Consider the following 20,378-nt stretch of genomic DNA (forward strand, 5'->3'; position numbering starts at 1 on the left):
CTGGTCGATACCCTCTTAAATACTAGACATTCATTAGAGCCGCAAAGACTAATATATTTTACGTTCTTTTTTTATGAAAGGAAGCAACTGTTCTTATAAGCTGAGGTATAAATGATATTTAGAACTAATATGTAAGTTCTTGTCATAAGATATGTACACTGAACCGACATGTATGAGAATTTTATATGGAGAGATCACCTATATCTATGAAAAGACTCACATGATGGTTATATAAGTGATCTTTCAACTTGGGATCACTAAGTTATCTTATATATAGAATGTTATGCTTAGAAAAATCAAGGACTTGATCGAGTTAATTTCTAAAATTATCCTGAATTAATATATGGATATTATTCATATGGTAAATTAATATTTTGCCAATTTATACGATTTTTCAGATTTTTCTATAAATAGTAAGTTATGCCTTTAGAGGTTTTCTTATAGCTAGAAAAAATATGTAAATATAAAATTAGAGCTAGCATTTTAGACATAACAATTTATTTACAACAACCCAACCTTTAAAGAATTATTCAAAGTCGAAAAGAAAATAAATTTTCAGGTAATAAATCCCTAAACAATTTTGAATTTGTCTACCGGGATCCTATAAACTCCAAAATAATTTTATTTCATAATTTTTGTTGTGTGGAACTAATGTTTTTTATTTTTTTTACAAGGAAATTAACACTTATTTGAGAAAATATAAAATAGGGGAAGATAAGAAAGCACTTTTTGGGTCCAGGATTGATTCTTATTGTCCCTCTCTCAGTTCAGATTTTACTTGTTAATTTCGACAGAGTGACATGAATTATCGTACGAAAAGTGTTACATGTGTGCTATTTTATTTTATGCTATAAATGTAGAAGTCATTTGGCGTCGATTGCCAAAGTAATTATAGGGTTATGTAACAAAAAAATAAAAGCTAATATATATAGGATTAGATCCAGCTCATGCAGGGGAAGGGCTAAAAAGAAAAAAGGGAAAAATCTAGTGATATCCAGCCTTATACACACAGCTCTTTTCTATGCAAAATGTGAATATCATCCCTATTTACAAGGAGAGGTTATACTTGAGAGGAGGACATTAACATGTACACGATTAGACGGTGGAGAAACACTTCGAGTGTCAGTTTGCCAAGTTGGTGTTTTTTTAATATAGGATGTCTGCTCCTCTAAGAAATATAAGTCAGTCTCTCGAGGCATTTGCTTCCTCTACCACCCTCATTCCCTCCAGTACAATTCTGCCACATGTAACAAACAGCGACACTGAGTATTAGCCTCCGGGGCTGTTACATACCCACCCAAATCGTCCTTAACGGCACCGGAACCCCTAAACCTGCCTGTCTCATGTGCATGGGTGCATACACATTTCCAAGACTTCCACTTCCTTAACAGTCGTGCACCTGAAACAAACGTGAGCCTGCATTCTTGCTCTTGGGGTACACACACGTTTCCAATATTTCATGATTATAATTACTCTAGTTTCTGCGTTCTGAATTGCTTCCAAACTCTACAAAAGAGAGAACCAGCTGTGAGCGGTCAGGCAGTTTTATTAAGCCTATGAAGTTTGAAGCGATCTGGTATGGAGACAGGATGGAAGGGAAATTCTGAGATATCACCAAGTTGTCCTCGGTGTGGTTCCTCAAATACTAAATTTTGTTACTACAACAACTACAGCTTAACACAACCGAGATACTTTTGCAAGGGTTGTAGAAGGTATTGGACTAAAGGAGGATCCCTACGAAATGTGCCTGTAGGCGGCGGGTGCAGGAAGAATAGAAGAGGAAAGTCGTTGAGGCTATCTTCTAATGACCACTCTAAGAGTTTCGGTTGTGGAGGCTTGCCCAATAACTCTATTAGGCATCCACATAGCCATAAAGGAAATTCCTCCATAGAGTCCTCTAGCTCGCCAATGATTCCTGATGGTTCTCATATTGATCTTGCACTTGTTTATGCAAAGTTCCTGAATCCACAGCAAGATTCCAAGAGTGGTTGTGAAGTTCCAGAATTTACCAGTGAGTTTGATCCCTCTCTAATATTCACTAACATCTCGAACACAAATTTAGAACCAAGTTCTCAGTTGTCAGAAGAAAATGGTCCTGCTGGATGCCTCACTACCTCCGACTTCTCGACGAAAGCTCCTTTGAGCGACAATGACCACTTGATGTACTACTATAGTTTAGACTCGGCACACAAGCATCAAGATCACCAAGATAGGACTAAACAATGTACAAGTAATGACACAAGCAGCTTCCACTTGCCACCGTTGCCAGGGCAAGACACAGCCTCTCAAGAGATACTTTGGTCGAATTCCCACCTGATGGGTAATCATAACCTGGAAATGTCTCAACAGCCAGTGCTTGGACCTGAAACTCAAGATCCTAATCTATTGTTTGGTAACTGGAGTCCCTTCGATTTGTCTAGTGATGATACTTTCTCAAGGTCTTGATGAAATTAATGTGTTACTTCATTATATCTTTTCCCTTGCTATACAAGCATATCACTGTATAGGACCTGAAATAATCTACACATAAACAAGTATATGCTACCCGTGTTTATAATAATGGCACCTTTAACTGGGCTTTATTTACTGCACCCACGAAAGTAATTATATATCAAGCTTCAAAATTTTGCTCCAATTAGAGATGTTTCCTTCTTCTTCTTTTTTTTTTAAATAATTCAAAATGTCATGCTCATTTTTATTTTTTTCACTACCTGGGTTCATTTTCTCTCTTAATTCTTTTCCAAGGTTGAACTAGGCATGTGTATATTGATGTGATGCTAAATGATTGTTCACCTCTTTGATTGAGTTTGTATAGCAATAAGATCACACTAATGGAGTTGGTTTTTCAAGAGGAAACCAAACGTGTATCATTTTCAATTTTCTGACACGTGAAAGATTTATGTTTCGCTTTGACAATAATTAATGGTGGTATTTTTATTATTGAACTTGCTACCTATAACGATGGATTATATATCTATTAGAAAATTTGTTTAAAACTTCGGTTAATGTATATATTTAAGGTTGATTTAAAAATAGATTCCATTTACCTTTTGAGATAAAACTTTTTTGAAATCTAATTTTCAATATAAGTTTTTTAACACTAAACATTAATATGATTTAAATAAATTATGAGTGAATGAGAAACTGATATCAAAGATAGTTGACATGTTTTTATAAAACTCAAAACTCTCTAAAAGAACTATATCCCACATAAGAAAAAAATAAATTTTTTTTGGTGTTTATAAAGTTGAAAGTTTAGAAGTTAGAATTACTTTTACCAGCATATTAGTTTGTCTAGTCCTTGAAAGGAAGAATCTAATAAGTTTTTTCATAATTCTTTCAAGGTTACATGAACAAGTTTTTCAGCTCAAAAGTCACATGATTTAAATCTAAAAAACATTCATGTTTAATTCTATTTTTATATGGGTAATCAAAGTTTTTAGTGGAGGGAAGTTCATCGGCCTTTAATTTCTTATAATTCACGTTCCACTATTTATAAGGGAATAGTGGACATGAATTATAATTCATGTCCAATATTCTAGTGGACTTTAGGCCGGGCCAATTCTGGCCCAACCCAAATGGTTGGGCCTGTCCCAGCCCATATATATATAATAATATATATTATAATATTTTATTTAAAAACAAAAAAATTCCAAAAAAAATTTCTAGGGGCATTTTAAAATATTTGTGATTTTCTCAAATATTTTTCTACCAATTTTGCTTAATATTGAATTGTATTCTTACACTGTAAGATATAAATCCGGTATTAAAATATTCGGTTTACTCCGAAACTTTTCAAAAAAATAAAACAAAAATTAAAAAAAAAATCTTAAATATTTTAAATTAATTTCCTCTTTAAAAAAAAACAAAAAAATATTTTGTTTTCATGCATACCGTTAAATCCTAAAATTTTTCCAAACATATCTTCATAGAAACAAAAATTGCATCTTTCTCATGTTTTAAAATGCAAAATAGATATTGTAACCAATTTATGATTATCCATTAGGGTTTGATCAAAATATCAATAACCCTTTTACAAGCTTTTCTTTTTAGGGTTTAGATGTAGACTTTAATAACCTATGGGATGTAAAACTACACGACAGAATACACCCTCAGGTATTAAAGATATAAGTACAAAAAATGCAATGCTAAAGTTCAGACTCTGAAACGGTTAGGATTTAACCCGATAAGATAGAGACTCTCTTATGAAAAGAGATCTACCTTGAATTGTAGATGAGAACAACAAATAAAAACCCAACCTAAAAAAACAATCAAACAACAATGCAACTTATCTTAGGTAGGGTGCACTGGGGGTGATGCGTCTTTTCCTTGCACAACCAGTCCCTTACCTAGACTCTCGCAGACCATAGGTTCCTAGTGACCATAATACTAAGTGACGTTTCCTGAACATTAATCATAATTTTATAATTAAATCTAAAAAACTTTCCAACACCACTCCTCATCAAGAGACACGATATAAAGCCTTCGTCATCGCCGATGACATCGCGGCGCACCCCGCGACAATTTTATTAAGTAGAAATGATGTTATTATGTTGTGATTTTACTATATTTGCAGGTTAGATAGATAGGGAATGCAAAAATATTAGGGGAAAAGAAATTGTTTAATACCAATGAAATTACTGAAAAAAATATAAAATACCAACAGAATTACTATTTTTTCAAAGAGTTAGGAAAAAATCACAGGACTTTGCCATTGATAATTACAAATAGAATGATCGACGAACCAAGTCCCTTGGAATGTTTTAGAGAGTTGGAAAAAAATTATAGAACTTGCCATTGTTAAATATAATTCTCTGACGGTTTAATTCCATTGATGATAATATACTTATGATCTCTTGTGGACTTACCAATAGTTTATTTTATCGTTAATATGTCATAATCATCGATGAATTTACTGATAGAATGGATACTCGTAATTTTTTTTGCGCTCTATTTTCATCTATAAATTCATCATTGATTATATTACTGATAGAATGATCAACAAAATATAAATCACCAACGATAAGTTTTTCGACAATAATTTTTCATTCGTGATTTTGTTAATAATTTTTTTTTATATGAAATCAGTCTCTAAACACCAATGAAATATTATGAGTGTGTTTGGTATTGCGGTAGCTGTTGTGGTTGTGGTTTGAAAAAAATTGTTTTAAAAAAGTACTTTTAGTTGTGGTTGGTTTGAAAAAATAGGTGTTTGGTTAAAACTGTGGTTGAAATTGAGGTTGAATAAAAAGTAGTTTAATGTGTTTTGTTAAGAATGATTTTGAAATTAAGGTTATAAAATAATTTTAAAAAATATATATTAATATTGATGGTTTTAAATTTAAATATTGTAAAATTAATTACTCCTATTACATCATGAAATAAATAATACTTTATATAAAATATTTTTTATTATTCCATTAAACTATTTATAATTCCATTACGTACAAAATTTATCCGATAAGAACTACAGTTTTCATAATATTTTGAGCGTGTAATAAAATTAGATAAAATATTACCAGGTATAAAATTGATATTATAGTGCGAGTGAATTTAATTCACTATATACTAGTTTTTCAGGAAAACAAATATTGTTCACATCATAGTGCGAATGAATTTAATTTACTCTAAAACTAATTTTTTTTTTAAATGTAAAAAAAAAAGGTGTGTGAACAGTGCAAGTGAATTGCACTGTTCACGTGAGTGCAAGTGAATTGCACTGTTCACGTGAGAACAGTGCAATTCACTCTTGAACAGTGCAAGAGAATTGCACTGTTCGTTATTTTTCAAGTGAACAGTGCAAATCTCTTGCACTGTTTACTGAATAGTGTGCGCTACACTGTTCATGCTAATTAAATTTAGCGTGAATAGTGTCCACAAAGTAGCAAAATGCTGCTTCTTCTTTTCCTGCGTCTCGGACGCGAAAAAACATGGGGCCCATACACAGTAAAATGTGTTGTTTTGTTTACCAAACGGGTTGCATCTGCGTTTTAAACAAAATGCAGACGCAACCTCGTTACCAAACGGGTTCTATGTCGGTGTAATGCAATATTCTAGTTATGTATCTTGTAGTGGAAGTGAACGTAAATCTTCATGTTTAGACATGTATTCTATTCTTGCCACCCTATTCTATACTTGTTCATCCTATCTCATCTTAGCGAGCTTTCTTTTTTGCAGTGGGAGTGGACTCACTTTGACTCTGACGTGGTTTCGTGAGTGACATGGTGATTAGAGAAGATATAATTTTGTAAAAGCACACCCCTTCGGATAGGTTATATGAATGTATGTATCAGTGAGAGTACTATAATTAACTTGCTATATATATGACAATTTTTCTTTTTTTCTTTTTTTTCATCTGAAAACTTAATTAGAGAGTATTGGACTATGCAGGGGAGGTCATCCCTTCGAATGCCAAATCCCTATTCCACCTAGGGTTTAAACTTCGAACCTGATCAGAATTCTTAGCAAAAGTTTCGAATTTGAAAATCGCTTAATGTCCCACTGAGATAATGATAATTCGTTCTTTGTATCTTATGTTTCATACTCTAAGTATATATTAGAATATATCCCCAAAAGTAAACCATAGAAAAACCTTGACTAGCAACATCAGCACTCAGACCATGCTGAAAGTTGCACAAGGGCTACTGGTAATAATTATAAACCTTAAGCCATTCATTTAATACCACAACAACCGTTGGTTAGTCTCTTGATTGACGATAAAATGTTTACGCTAAGAAATTAAGTTCCTTTTCGGCTATTATTTCTGAGTTTCTAGCAGTTTCAATGCCTGAATAAAACAACCACATTGATGCCGTCTATCGCGTCTCTCTGGCACATGAAAGAGCCTTGAGGGTTTGACCTTTATACGGCCCCGCATATATGCCAATCATTTTGCCCAAACTACGTACCTAATTCCTTAAACTTTAATATTTCTGGATTGACCCTTTACCCTCATCAAAAGAAAAGACGCAAAAATAGAACTCTTAAAGGCTGAAGGGGAAACTTAGCGGTCCTCATCCATCAACTTGGAGGTGCAAATTTTATAAACCACACAATTAGTTTCCGTTGGTCTTCGGGAGCACGCTTGAATCTTGAACACTTCAACTACTCTTCAACTGCAGAGGATCAATCAAACTTCTCGATAGTATATTTGTTTAATTAATGATTCACATTCATGGTTAGGTAGGCTAAATCAAAATAATCTCATTTGCTGCTTACAAATGCATCATATGATCCAAGAAAACAACTCCCACGATCGTATATATGTATATATCTTCTACGACATATCAATGGTCTACACTTCAGAGTTCGATAAAATCAAATGTTTTTTAATCCTTTTTTAATATCATTTGTAACGCAACCATTTTGTTTTTCTATAAACTGTCATGTAACTTTTCAGGGTCTGTTTTTTTATTAATACACTTAATTAATTATTATAAAAAAATGTTATTTTAATACAAATTATAGAATTAGTGTTCTTTGTGGTAGTCAAACAATGGTGGGTGTTGTGGGATATAATTTATCTATAACTATTAATTATAGCTGGTTCCTTTGGACTTGTTCGAGAGACATGACCAGCTCTATACGTTGAAATATGAGAGGAGGAGACGGTCGATTAAGGTCTAGCATTAGGCAAAGATCGTTATGACAAGGTACTATGTATCATGATTGAGGCCTTAATTAATTAGGGCTGTGTCCTTTATTACCATTTGTTAGCTCAAGGTTTGTCATTAACATGGTTTGACCGTAGGGTGATGTCACAGTTAGTTTAAGCTCTAGATCACCAAGCTGTCCATGGAAATTAATGGTTCTAAGTAAGCACTGAATTGATAATATTTTCATGCACCACTGAATTATTTGAGATAAAATATTCCCCCAACTTTGACAAATACTTTTCTTCGGGGCTTAAATCTATTATTAATTTATTTGATGCATATATGTGTGTGTATTAAGATACTGGTATATTCTGTACGTAATACATGACGAAACTATGGCAGCTAAATATGAAAACCAGGTTAGTTATATATATATATATATATATATATATATATATATATATATATATATATATATTAGAGTAGTTAGATGATCATTGTTGTCTTAAAGGGCTGTGAGGAAATTAACCTCAAAATATTTATTTATTTACTATCAACAATTAAATTCAGTCAATAGATTATAACTTAGGCTCTGTTTGTTTGCAGGAAAGTTGTTTCCTTTTGGAAAATGAATTCCGGGAAAAGTGAATTCCTGGAAAGTGAATTCCGATGTTTGGTAGTGTTATGGAAAATGAACTGGAAAACACTTTCCAGTGTTTGGTTATGTTATGGAAAAGAAACTGAAAAATAATTTATTAATGAATTAATTTTTTTTTCAAGTTTATCTAATATATATAAAATATTTAATATAAAAATTTAATCACTTACAATAAAAGAATGAAATCTAAAAAGTATAATGATGAATTTTTTTTTTATTATAATATATATTCATACATAGCTTATTTTATAAAATATAATTATATATGTCATATCATATGATATAGAAATAAGCTTGTGAAATATTTTTTAAGTAAAACCTATTACTATATTTTTTTCAATTTTAAAAGCTTAAAATAAGTTTTTTTTTTTCATATGAAGAAAGCCAAATTAGTTTATGGTAAGAGTTATATATTTGCGGTTTTTTTTTTTGGTATGAAGTTTTTTTTAAAAGATAAATAGATTCAAAAAATATTTTGATGGGTTTTTTGGATAAATATTTTTTTTTACGAGTAAAGGCAATTATCCTTTTAATATCCCTTTAATATATATCGAATAAACATCAAGAAATAAATATAAATATCTAACATCAAACAAAATCATGCATAAATATTAAGTTTCGATGTCATATACATACATATTAGTTCAAATTACAAACATAAATATGTTAGACCGAATTAAACAAGTAAACATACTTGCCAAATAACAAACATAGTCTGAACCCAAATTTTAAACATAGTCAAACCATCTTAGCAAGCAGGCCTGTAGTAGTGTTGGTTCACAAAATTCTGAACCCAAATTTTCCTCAAATTAGCATTTTTTGCCATAAATGCTTTTGCCAACATTTCATTTTGGACCAAATGATCAAATGCCTCCCCAAGAGTGATCTCATCAAAGCCTTCAATTTTCATCACTTCCGCATATAACGCATTAACATCAAGTTGATTTTTGCTGAGGCTTTGAATTGCAAGGGCTATATCTCCAATCTGTTTAGACAACTTTTCAACACCATCATCTTCATATATGCAATTTCTCTTCCTATGTTGCCTCTTTTGCGTACTAGAGGAAGATGTCTCTTTTCCCTTAGAAGTTTCTTCATATTCCCCTTCATTTTCAATTGAAATTGATTGCTCTTGAGTGTTCTCTTCCAAGTTGACATTAGCATATGATTTGGCATAATTCCCGGTTGCCATGTCTTTTCCAACAACAATTGTCATTATCTCGTACATATCAAGTTTTTTGTTGAGATACTTGTCATGATTGGGATGTGCCTGTTCATAAAGTATAGAATATGCAATTTTTTAGTTCACTGTATAACATTTTAGAACCAAAAGTAAATATCAAAATTACAAAGAGTATAATAATTATCATACCTTTACTTCTTCATCATATATATCTTTCGAAACTGTAATCATCTTCAAACAATCATCCCAGCCAAAGCCACTTTTATTTTTAAGCTTGGTAATTATTCCCCATTCTTTTTTCACAGTCTTGAAATGATTGTCCACATGCTTAGGCTCGCATTGCACATTGAACTTTTGACTTATTTCTGTAGCCACCTTAACAAAAGATTCTGCTTTAAAGGTGGAAGAAGGTTTGCTTCCTTTAAGTGCCTCCTCAGCTAATATCTCAAGCAACATGTGAGACATAGGCTTAGACCATGTGAAGTGATTGCCCTTGCATTTTTCATTCTGTGTGGAACTCATTTCTACAAAAAAGAAATTACAAATTTATACAAAATAAAATCATACAATATTTAGATTTAATAAATTTCATATAAAAACTACAATTAATAATTAAAAGAGAAATTATAATAAAGTCAACATCTACTCCAAATACATAACAAATATAATACAAACTCAAGCAAGACATAATAAAAACAAACACATATAATTAACACTCAATTACTAGTTTCTTTGAGTGTTATAATCATTCCACATGGTTGAGGTAATCATTTCTCTTTTTGTTATCCACTCCCTATTCTCTTCCCTTTCCTGCCGTTGACTTAAGTTGATTGTTCATCTAATTGGTTCACTATCCGAACATATTTCTTCCATAAGAAAGTCATAAGGATCAACCCCCATTATGTGATTATGAATAATACAAGATGCAAGCACAACATCTACTTGTGTTTCATAAGACCAAAAAGATTTTCCATCAATTGATCTAAAACGACTCTTCAAAATACCAAACCCTCGCTCAATAGCGGTTCTTAATGAAGAGTGTCGAAGATTAAATAGCTCCTTTTCATTTTCTGGTGAACGTTCTATAAACTCATTCAAGTGATATCGAACTCCACGAAAAGGAGAAATGATTCCTTTTCGAATACCGTAACCAGCATCACCAAGATAATATTTCCCTACACATTAAAAAAAAAAAACCTATTACTATCTTTATGTAATAAGACATTTTATATGTTTATTGCATATAATACATACTGTATTATATACCTTCTGGAATTTTTAGACCATTAGATCTTGATAATGCATCACCTAAAACCCGTGAATCATGGGCACTTCCTTCCCAGCCAGCTAAAACATATATAAACTTCAAATCAAAAGTTATAGCTGCTAAAACATTTTGTGTTGTTCCTTCTTTTCGTCCTCGAAACTTTCCTTGAATCTCAACAGGAACATTTGCAGGAACATGGGTACCATCAATTGCTCCCACACAATCCTATATAAACATGAAAAAATAATTTATAACCTTTTCTTTTGAATGTAATTAATTAATTCATAAAAATATTGGTCTTGTTTTCATACCTTAAAATAAGGATAGAATCTTCTATTATTCATTATCTCTGCTGGAACTGTATCCTCTGGATCTTTAATAAGGTGTTTGTATAACTTAAGAATTGCTTTTAAAACAATTCTAAAGTAACGATGGATAGTTTCAACAGACCTATAGTATATACCACTAATAACCCGAAATCTTTGGTTTTGGCCTACAATTTGTAAGAACACAATTACTTGCTCCCTAATAGACACATTTTGAGTTGATCGTAATAGGTTACGACTTGTGAGAACATCACACAATCTATATAATACAACAGGTTTCATACGAATTTGTTCAACGCAATGTCGATCACCTCGATTCAAAATGCTGTCAATATAGAATTCTCGTTGAGCAATTGCATTTATACGTGGTTCTCTTGGTATATAAATTCTATTTTTTTCTTCTTCAATAATAGTTACCCTTGTAGCTATCACAGTTACAGCTGCTCCCATGCATGCTGCATTAATTATCTTACTATCCATAACATGAAAGTGAAGTTTTCTGATGACAAAACCTAAAAATGTAGGGAAATAAATATTAAAAAAAGCATATAAAATACTTACACAATCAATACAATAAATTATGCTCAAAGAAGCTGACAATATACAATTCATAAGTTCACAATGATCAATAAGATCAAACATTTTAATTCTTAATAATGTGATTATCGAATAATTAAATAAACATAAGTTTCGAAAATCACCTCGTATGTGGCAACACAACACAAGATCGAGTTCATTGCTAGGTTCAATTCAATTCTATTTTGATTTGTTAGTTATAACCATGGAGATTGTTGAGTTTAAGCACTAATAGGTAGGCAAGGCTGGTCCATAATATTTGTATGATAAAAAAACTAATCAACCCAATCATCAGTTACAAATTAGGGAGATTTTATTGTTAATCTCTATTTTTAAAGGAACAATACCTACTTAGAGTTGTATTACATTATATTTCATTACGCTATTAAACACATAATTTATAACTAAAATTACAAATATAGTATAATTAGTTCGTATGATGTGTGTGGGGTTCTACTACAACCACATGAACAAACTACAACAGCCTTTATAAAAAAACCCCACCGTTTTCTCTGTTCTCTCTCGCCTATCTCTAACTCTCTCCCATAACTAATTAAAGACATCATCTCATCATCATTCGGTTTCTCCTCTCATTCGGTTTCATTCCACTGTCATTCCCATCTCATTCCCATCTCATTCGGTTTCTCATTCCCCTGTCAATCCGTTTCTCTCATTCGGTTTCTCATGCCCCTCTCAATCGGTTTCTCTCATTCGGTTTCTCAAATTCCCCTCTCATTCCCCTCATTCAGTTTCTGAAATCCCCTCATTCCCCTCATTCCCCTGGCTTTTCTCGTCTCACTGTTCGTTCTTTCTCGGTTGTCTCTCTTCCCCTGCTCTCTCTCGGTTGTCTCTCTTCCCCTACTCTATCTCGGTTCTCTCTAACCATTCCCCTGTTCTTTGAAGAAGCAGGACACCATCACAGATTCAAGGGGCAGGACACCATCACCATTCCCCTGTTCTCTCTCTCTCGGTTCTCTCTCGCCTATCACTGATTTGCTCCTCATCCCCAGTTCTTATCCCTCTCTCACCCGACAGTTTCCCCTCCTGTTCGCGTCACTCTTCTTGTGCTGGATCCGGTGACGGGGAAACAGGGTAAGGGCTGGTTGGGTCTTGTTTGGTTTATTTCTCTCAAGAAGCTGTCGAATGTGCAACAATAAATGTGTTTTTTATGGCTTGATTGTGATGAAATTGGTTGGGTTTTTCTGTGAGCATTTTTGACTGTGACGAGAAGATGAAGAAGAAAACTGGGTATGGGAAAAAAATTGACAGGCAGAAGATAAATGAAATAGAGAAATAGTGTTTTTCGGGACAGACAAACAAGATGAAGTATTTTTAGCTATAATTCTTGCAGATCTAAAAAATATGAAGAAGATAAAAACATAAAGGAAATAATATTGAAAAATAATAGAGAAATTTGAGGGAAAAAATACCTGAAATGAAGAGTGTTGTCGCGGGTGCGCGACGTCGCGGCGAATATTCCACCTTAAATCTGGGAAGTGTGTATGGTATCTATCTGGCAAATATGGGGAGACAAGAAAATATTGTCTTTTGTTGGTAGAAAATGGAATGGGAGTCGCCACCTAGTATTTTGGTCACTAGGAACCCTAACTGGTCTCAGAGATTGGGTACGGGGACTGGTTGCGTAAAGGGAAGGTATTAGCACCCCAAATACGCCCTACCTAAGGTAAGCTGCATTGTTCATTTGTCTGATAAAATTCAAGGTCTCGTTGTGTTTCCTAGTTGTTGGTCCGTCTATGGTTCAAGAAAAGTCCTCCTCAATAAGGAGGTCCTTATCTTATCGGGTAAAACCTAACCGTTCTAACATCTATATAAAAACTATATTTTTAACATCAGGAATATGTTTTACGTATAAATTCATAATCCCAGATACTAAAAGAAGACAAAAAGATTTTTTTAGAATTTTTGAAATATTGGCCTAGTTCTCATGGCTTTAATAAACTGGTTATTAAAGCCGAAATGCATGTTAATACATATATTGTTTTTGAAATTTCCTTTGTTGTGTGAAAATATGATGTTATAATATTTATATATATATTGGAGAGACTAGGCCGTATGCATGAAAACAAAACATTTTTTCTAAAAACTTGACAAAAACTAGGTATTTTAATACCGGATTTGTATCTTTACAGTATAAAAATACAAACCGATATTGATCAGAATACAGTAATAAAATTACAGAAAATCACATATTTTTTGGAATAATTTTTGAAGAATTTTTGTTCGAACGGGCCAGACCCGGCCCAAAAGGAAACTGGGCCGAAATCAGCCCAAAATGAATTGGGCCTACTTTCTACAGGGCTGGACTCAGCCCAGCCCAAAACCAACATGGCTGGTACTGTTCACGGTACAGTAATCGGGTTACTGTGCAGGTGAACAGTACCTGTTAATTAATTAGCCGGTTACTGTGCACACAGCAACCGGGTAATTATTTTCTGGCTTGCAGAACGTGCACAGTGCACGTTCTGCATGCAAGACGATGAACAGTAAACAGAGATAAGGGTCAGAGGGCTGACCTGTGGTGGCTCTGAAGGCGGTGCTGCTGGTGGTTGCTGACCGGAGGATGGCCGGGAGGGTGGTCGGTGGCTGGGGAGCCCGATGACAGCAGCTGTTCTTTCTTCTTCTTCCCTGTGCAGAGGTGCCCACCTCTGGTTTTTTTTCCTTTTCACGTCTGCTTTTATTCTACTCTCTGTCACTGTCTTTGTTTCATCTCCCTTGTCCCAAAGTCTTCTCTCCTTCTGGTCCGTTTTACTCCAGTTTCTCTCCTCTCTTTCTCCTCTGTTTGCCCCTGTTTTGTCTTCTCCTTCTGTTGCTGATGGTGTTTTCTGCTGTCAACAATGTTCTTCCTTCTCTGCAACGTCTTCGTGGAGGTGCTGGTGGCAGGGCATGACTGCGGCTGCTCCTCCTCCTGGTGTTGTTGCTGCTGCTGGGATGGAGGAGAAAATGAGGTCGGTCTGGGGCTCCGTTGACAGAGAAGGCTGTTTCGGGTGCAGGGAAGAAATGGCCGAGAGAGGGGAATGGCCAGGAGGGGGACTGTTTTTGGGTGCTCTCTCTCTTTCTCGTTCCAAAAACACGCCTCCCCTTTTAGTTTTCCAGCCCCCTCCCGTTCAACAAAACTCTCCTCGTTTTAAACTTCTTCCTCTCTCCGTTTCAAAAAGTTTTTCCCCCCCTTTTTCTGCTGTGTTGGGTTCTATTTATAGAGCAAGTGGGTGTGGCTTTTGCTGTTGCGCATGGGAGCGGGTCTCGCGGCGGCTGGTCGGCCATTGGGTGCTACTGTCGAGGTTCGGCTCCAACGGCATGGAGCGCGGCGGGTAGAGGAACAGTGTCAAAACGACACTGTTCAAATTCTTTTTATTATTATTATTATTATTATTATTATTATTATTATTATATATTTTTTTTTTATTTGTGGGGACCCAAAAATGGGTTACAACAGATGCCCCCTCTTTATAATGCTTACGGAGCAGCATGGGTTTTGCGTAGTAAGTTTTATAAAGATAAACAAAACTGAACTTCCGAAACTGATATTGTCGAAGCTTGATCTATCTGGAACTGTCTTTACAGCAGCTCGCCTTCAACCCGAAAAAAATGATCAAAACTTAGTCCTCTTGAGATCCCAATCCGGCGATCCCCTGACCTCTAACTTGGATTAGATTAACCTGGCATTCCATCCGAGATCCATTCTGGCGATCTCTTTTAACTAAAAATCCATATTTGTAGTTGGGCCAAACTGAAATCCCATCTGACGATTTCCCTTAGCTAATATCGATGTTACGGTTGGGCTAACCTGAGATCCCTTCCGGCGATTCCTTTACCCATAACCTAAATACAAAAACACGTATGTGGTCTCATTATGACGGGTGACCTGCCCGAATGGGAAAAGGAAAGAGTGGTCTCATTATTATGGGTGACCTACCCAGGAAAATAATGGTCTCATTGTATGGGTGACGAACCCAAGAAAAATGATGGTCTCATTGTATGGGTGACGAACCCAAGAAAAATGATGGTCTCATTGTATGGGTGACCTACCCAAGAAAAATGATGGTCTCATTGTATGGGTGACCTTCCCAAGAAAAATGATGGTCTCATTGTATGGGTGACGAACCCAAGAAAAATGATGGTCTCATTGTATGGGTGACGAACCCAAGAAAAATGATGGTCTCATTGTATGGGTGACCTACCCAAGGAAAATAATGGTCTCATTGTATGGGTGACGAACCCAAGGAAAATAATGGTCTCATTGTATGGGTGACCTACCCAAGGGGAAGAATTCTTAGTAAACTCCATGCTTTTCTAAGAAATAATTTCAATACGAGGTCCCTTCTAGCGACCTTCCTTGATGAATGTCGAAGTACGAGATCCTTTCTGGCGATCTCAAATAACTTGGAATCCCATCGGGCAATTCCTTTTACCAAAGCTAAAACATGAAGTTCCTTCTGGCGACCTTCATCGAAAAACAAGATCCCTTCTGGCGATCTCCTTTATCCAAACAACTTGGAATCCCATCTGGCGATTCCTTTTAACCAACATGTAATACGAGGTCCCATCTAGCGACCTCCAAATAGCGAAACACGAGATCCCTTCTGGCGATCTCCTTTAATCAACTTGGAATCCCAATCTGGCGATTCCTTTTAACCAACATGAAATATGAGGTCCCATCTGGCGACCTTCATCAACTTGGAATCCCATCTGGCGATTCCTTTTATTCAAACGAAATATGAGGTCCCATCTAGCGACCTCCAAATAGCGAAATACAAGATCCCTTCTGGCGATCTCCTTTATTCAACTTGGAATCCCATCTGGCGATTCCTTTTAACCAACATGAAATATGAGGTCCCATCTGGCGACCTTCATCAACTTGGAATCCCATCTGGCGATTCCTTTTATTCAAAGCTGAAATACGAGGTCCCTTCTGGCGACCTCCTTTGACCAATATCGAAATACGTGATCCCTTCTGGCGATCTCAAACAACTTGGAATCCCATCTGGCGATTCCTTTTATTCAATATGAAATATGAGGTCCCTTCTGGCGACCTCCTTTAACCAATATCGAAATACGAGATCCCTTCTGGCGATCTCAAACAACTTGGAATCCCATCTGGCGATTCCTTTTATTCGAAGCTGAAATAATGAGATCCCTTCTGGCGATCTCCTTTAATCAAAAACCAAAAAATCTATTTTGTAAATCGGTCAACCTGGAATCCCATCTGGCGATTCCCTTTAACCGATTGCTCGATGTCGTTCTTCCTGATGGCATGGTTTGAAAACCATTATCTTCTCTTCTTGTTGTTCTAGAATCAACTCAATGATTCTTTCTTCGTCCATAATCTTGTTGGAATGCGCTAAGATCTCCTCCTGTAATGATCCAAAAAACATATATGCAATGATTTATGATTAGATGCCATGCATGCATTTGTACCTGGTTTTGAAACATAGGCCCCATCATCTTCTTCTATTTCATGAAACTCTCTCTTGATATGAGCTTGCTTTTGAAGTCGTATGCTGGATTCATTTCTCGTGCTGCATATCTTTGAGAAGAAGTCTTCGACTTTTTACAAGTAGCTTTTTCAAAATGTATGACTTGTCATTGTCTTCTTTGTCATGCTTTTGTCAAATACTTTAATTTATCTTTTCAAATCTACGGGCTCTCATCTCGTTTTAAAATCACGTAAAACTTTTCATGAAATATAATTTATTACCACAGTGTGGGGTGTGATCCTAGTCCGGGTTTTTATAAAGAAGAAATTCATTCCGGCTCAAATGGGACCACCAACGATATACTCTTTAGAGAGTGAAGGGATAATGAAGTTTTCTCATTTTAAAATGCACATTGTTAGGATGGATAATCTATGTTTTTATCTTGAAAGGAATTTATAGGTGATTTATCAATTCATTATGCTATCAGAGGTAAGGTCAATTTTAAAAAGAACTCCACGCTTTTTCTAAAAGTGGTCTCAATGTCGGGTGACCTGCCCGTTTTGAATCTCAAAAGAAATCATCTTACCTCAAGGAATGAAGCAGTGCTGGTTCACAACTCACCTTCGCAGTTCTTTTGACCTGAGATTCGGTATCTCAACGGTTCCCAAAAACTTGGAACTATTTTGGCTTTCGCCACACCTTTCCTGTCAGGTTAATGTTTATGACAATATAATATGCATGTTTTTGTTGCCTATTTTGGAAACATAGGTCCCCTTTTTCGTTGTAGCCTTCTTTGAGCTCCTGTTTCCATTTATTTGTCTGTTCTGTCCTTTTCGAACCAGAATATACTCCACGCGCTATACTTCCTATTCTTTTAGTGAAGAGATCTTTGGTTCCTTATGGGGCCCTTTCTTGCTCCATTGAGTATTTGTCTTTTATTATTATTTTAAAAGGATAACTCAAAAGGTTTGGTTTTGTTCATGAAAAAAAAAAACTTTCAGTGCAATTAGCAATTCTCATAACAGATACATCTTTGGGCTTTGGTTAACTATGGACCCCTATGTGCATTTCTTGCCCCCAGTGTGGTGTGCAAAAAATATGTCAAGTTTTTATGAGCAACATATTGGTTTTGTTCAAAGCAGCATTGCTAGCGTCTATTTGATCCTTGTATTTTTCCATTGCTGCTAGCTTATTGTCCAAATACTTCAACTTTTCGCGCTCCTTGTCAAGTTTTATCCTCATAACTTTTATCTCATTCTTAACCGCTAACTTTGCTTCAATAGCCTTAAACCTTTCCTTTTACTCTCTTCCTTTACAATCTCCATCAAATGGTCTTCCTAATCCTATCCATCCGTTCGAATTGAACTTGTGCAGATTTTTCTTGGGTATATTTTATGCTTCTTTGGCAATCTTTAAAGTCAATCTCCATTGCTTCAAGTTCAAAGCAACTTTGCATCCAATCCAAACTCATCCCTCCTAGCTCCTTCTCACTTCTTTCCTAGCAATCTTCTCTTCACCTAGCTTTAAACTCAAGCTTTGTTATCCTCGCATCAATAGATTGTATTTGCTCATCCTTTCTGCTTTTGCTCAATTCTATCCGAAATTTTTCCACTAGTCTTCCTTATTGACCATTTTCCTCTTAATAGGCTCCTCTATAGTTTGGGGAGATCTGGCTTCTATTAGCTGAAGCAGCTAAGTCTCTCCATCTTGCATATCTTTCACTTGCACTTGGATCCTTTAAACCTCCTATCTCAACCAAAACCAGATGCTTCCAATCTTGTTTGATGATCTCCACAACTTCTTGTGCAATGGGATCTTCGAACAAACCAAAGAATTGAGCAATTCCTATAGTCCTTGGAACAAATTGCATGCCCCCAAGTTGCCTTACCACAAGGGTAGGAGCATAACTTACATAACTTGTGATCCTTACCAAAAGCACCCAGCGTCTTTGCCCATAACTCACCAAGACATCCACTATAGTGACCCACGGGGCTCTCCACTGAAATCACTATTAGGCAAACCTTCTACTTTGTCAACCCAAACCTGGTTGCCTAGATCTTCCCATTCTTTTCTTCTACCAACTTCAGGGGTCTTTGGGTGAACCACGAAAAATTATTAAAGATAGGCCTTTTTGTTTTGATGTGGCTAACCATCTAGATATACAACAACTGCATGTAGCATCTCATTGCTCCTTTTCCGGTCTTCCTACAATGGTTAAGTGTCACGATAGTTTCAACTAAATTAAAAAACCACTGGATTGATTTGTGTATTCTCATACTCTACATAAGCAACAGCGGCCTCCAAACTCACTACATTCGTCTGGCCTAGGAACAACACAAGGCCAAATATACTCTATTTCTGATCCTGACCTTTTTCTAGTTCAATTTCTAACATCCTCCACTTCAGACCGGTACCATTCTTTTTCCAAAAACTTTTCCAAGTTGGCAATTCTGAGCAGTTTTGACAGTTCGGGGGTGATCTTGTCAAATCTCAAAGGAAAATAAATCCTATACAAATTGTTTGGAAACTCAGTCAACATCCTATATTGGGACATAGGTTTATGCTTCCAAAAGAAAAACACCGGTAGTCTGGATCCCAAAAATGAACTAAGGCTCGCACAGTTCTGCTTAAACTTCTACCCTTGCGATTTCTACCAAACGTCTATATTTCCTAAAAAACACATCCTCATCCACATTCTGAAAGTGAGTCATTAACTTGGTCACCTCATTCATAATGCAATTCAGGTTCTTGATTGGTGACAACTTCTTAGCATCGCTTCTAAGGCAGTCTCCTTCAGTCAATTGTGACATTTCAGCATTTTTTCGTATTCTATGATGGAAAATTTAGCAATGGTGGCCATTTCATTCACAAGTCCTGGGAAAAATACCTTTAGGTTTAGACTTGTTTTGATGCAAAAGAGATTATGGAGCATACAACCTAAAGGTAGGTTCTAGTTCTTTTATGTGAGACATAGGATAGATTTACTACTTGGTCTCTAAAAGGGTCTCATATCTGCCCAGTGACGTTCTTCGTAAAGACAGTATGGGGGCGTTGCAAGGAACAGTTAAGGTAAGTATACCCACCATTACCAAGCAGGCACTCAGATATGAGTTGGGTGTTTCACGCATCTGAACCCTGCCCGATAGTCATAGGGCAAATCGCTAATCCCCCACCTAACTTAAAGCTCGTGTGTGCCTCTCAAAATCAAAGTATGTGATGCATGTGACAGTTCTATACAAATGCATGAACAATATGTATATATAAAAAAAAATATTTAAAGCATATAAGCAAATAACAAAAAGAAAAGACATATTAACAATAAACACTTGAAAAAAAAA

General features: G+C 35.4%; 1 protein-coding gene across 1 annotated transcript; it reads left to right on the forward strand.

The window, feature by feature from the left end:
• Positions 1–832: 832 nt before the first annotated feature.
• Positions 833–2,465, forward strand: LOC7497649 (dof zinc finger protein DOF3.5). The gene has a single exon (XM_002309218.3). It carries the CDS (start codon positions 1,579–1,581, stop codon positions 2,443–2,445), a length of 867 nt encoding a protein of 288 aa, XP_002309254.2. The 5' UTR covers positions 833–1,578; the 3' UTR covers positions 2,446–2,465.
• Positions 2,466–20,378: the final 17,913 nt, after the last annotated feature.

This window comes from Populus trichocarpa, chromosome 6 (genome assembly GCF_000002775.5).
Source record: "Populus trichocarpa isolate Nisqually-1 chromosome 6, P.trichocarpa_v4.1, whole genome shotgun sequence".
In the NCBI taxonomy this organism is placed as follows: Eukaryota; Viridiplantae; Streptophyta; class Magnoliopsida; order Malpighiales; family Salicaceae; genus Populus; species Populus trichocarpa.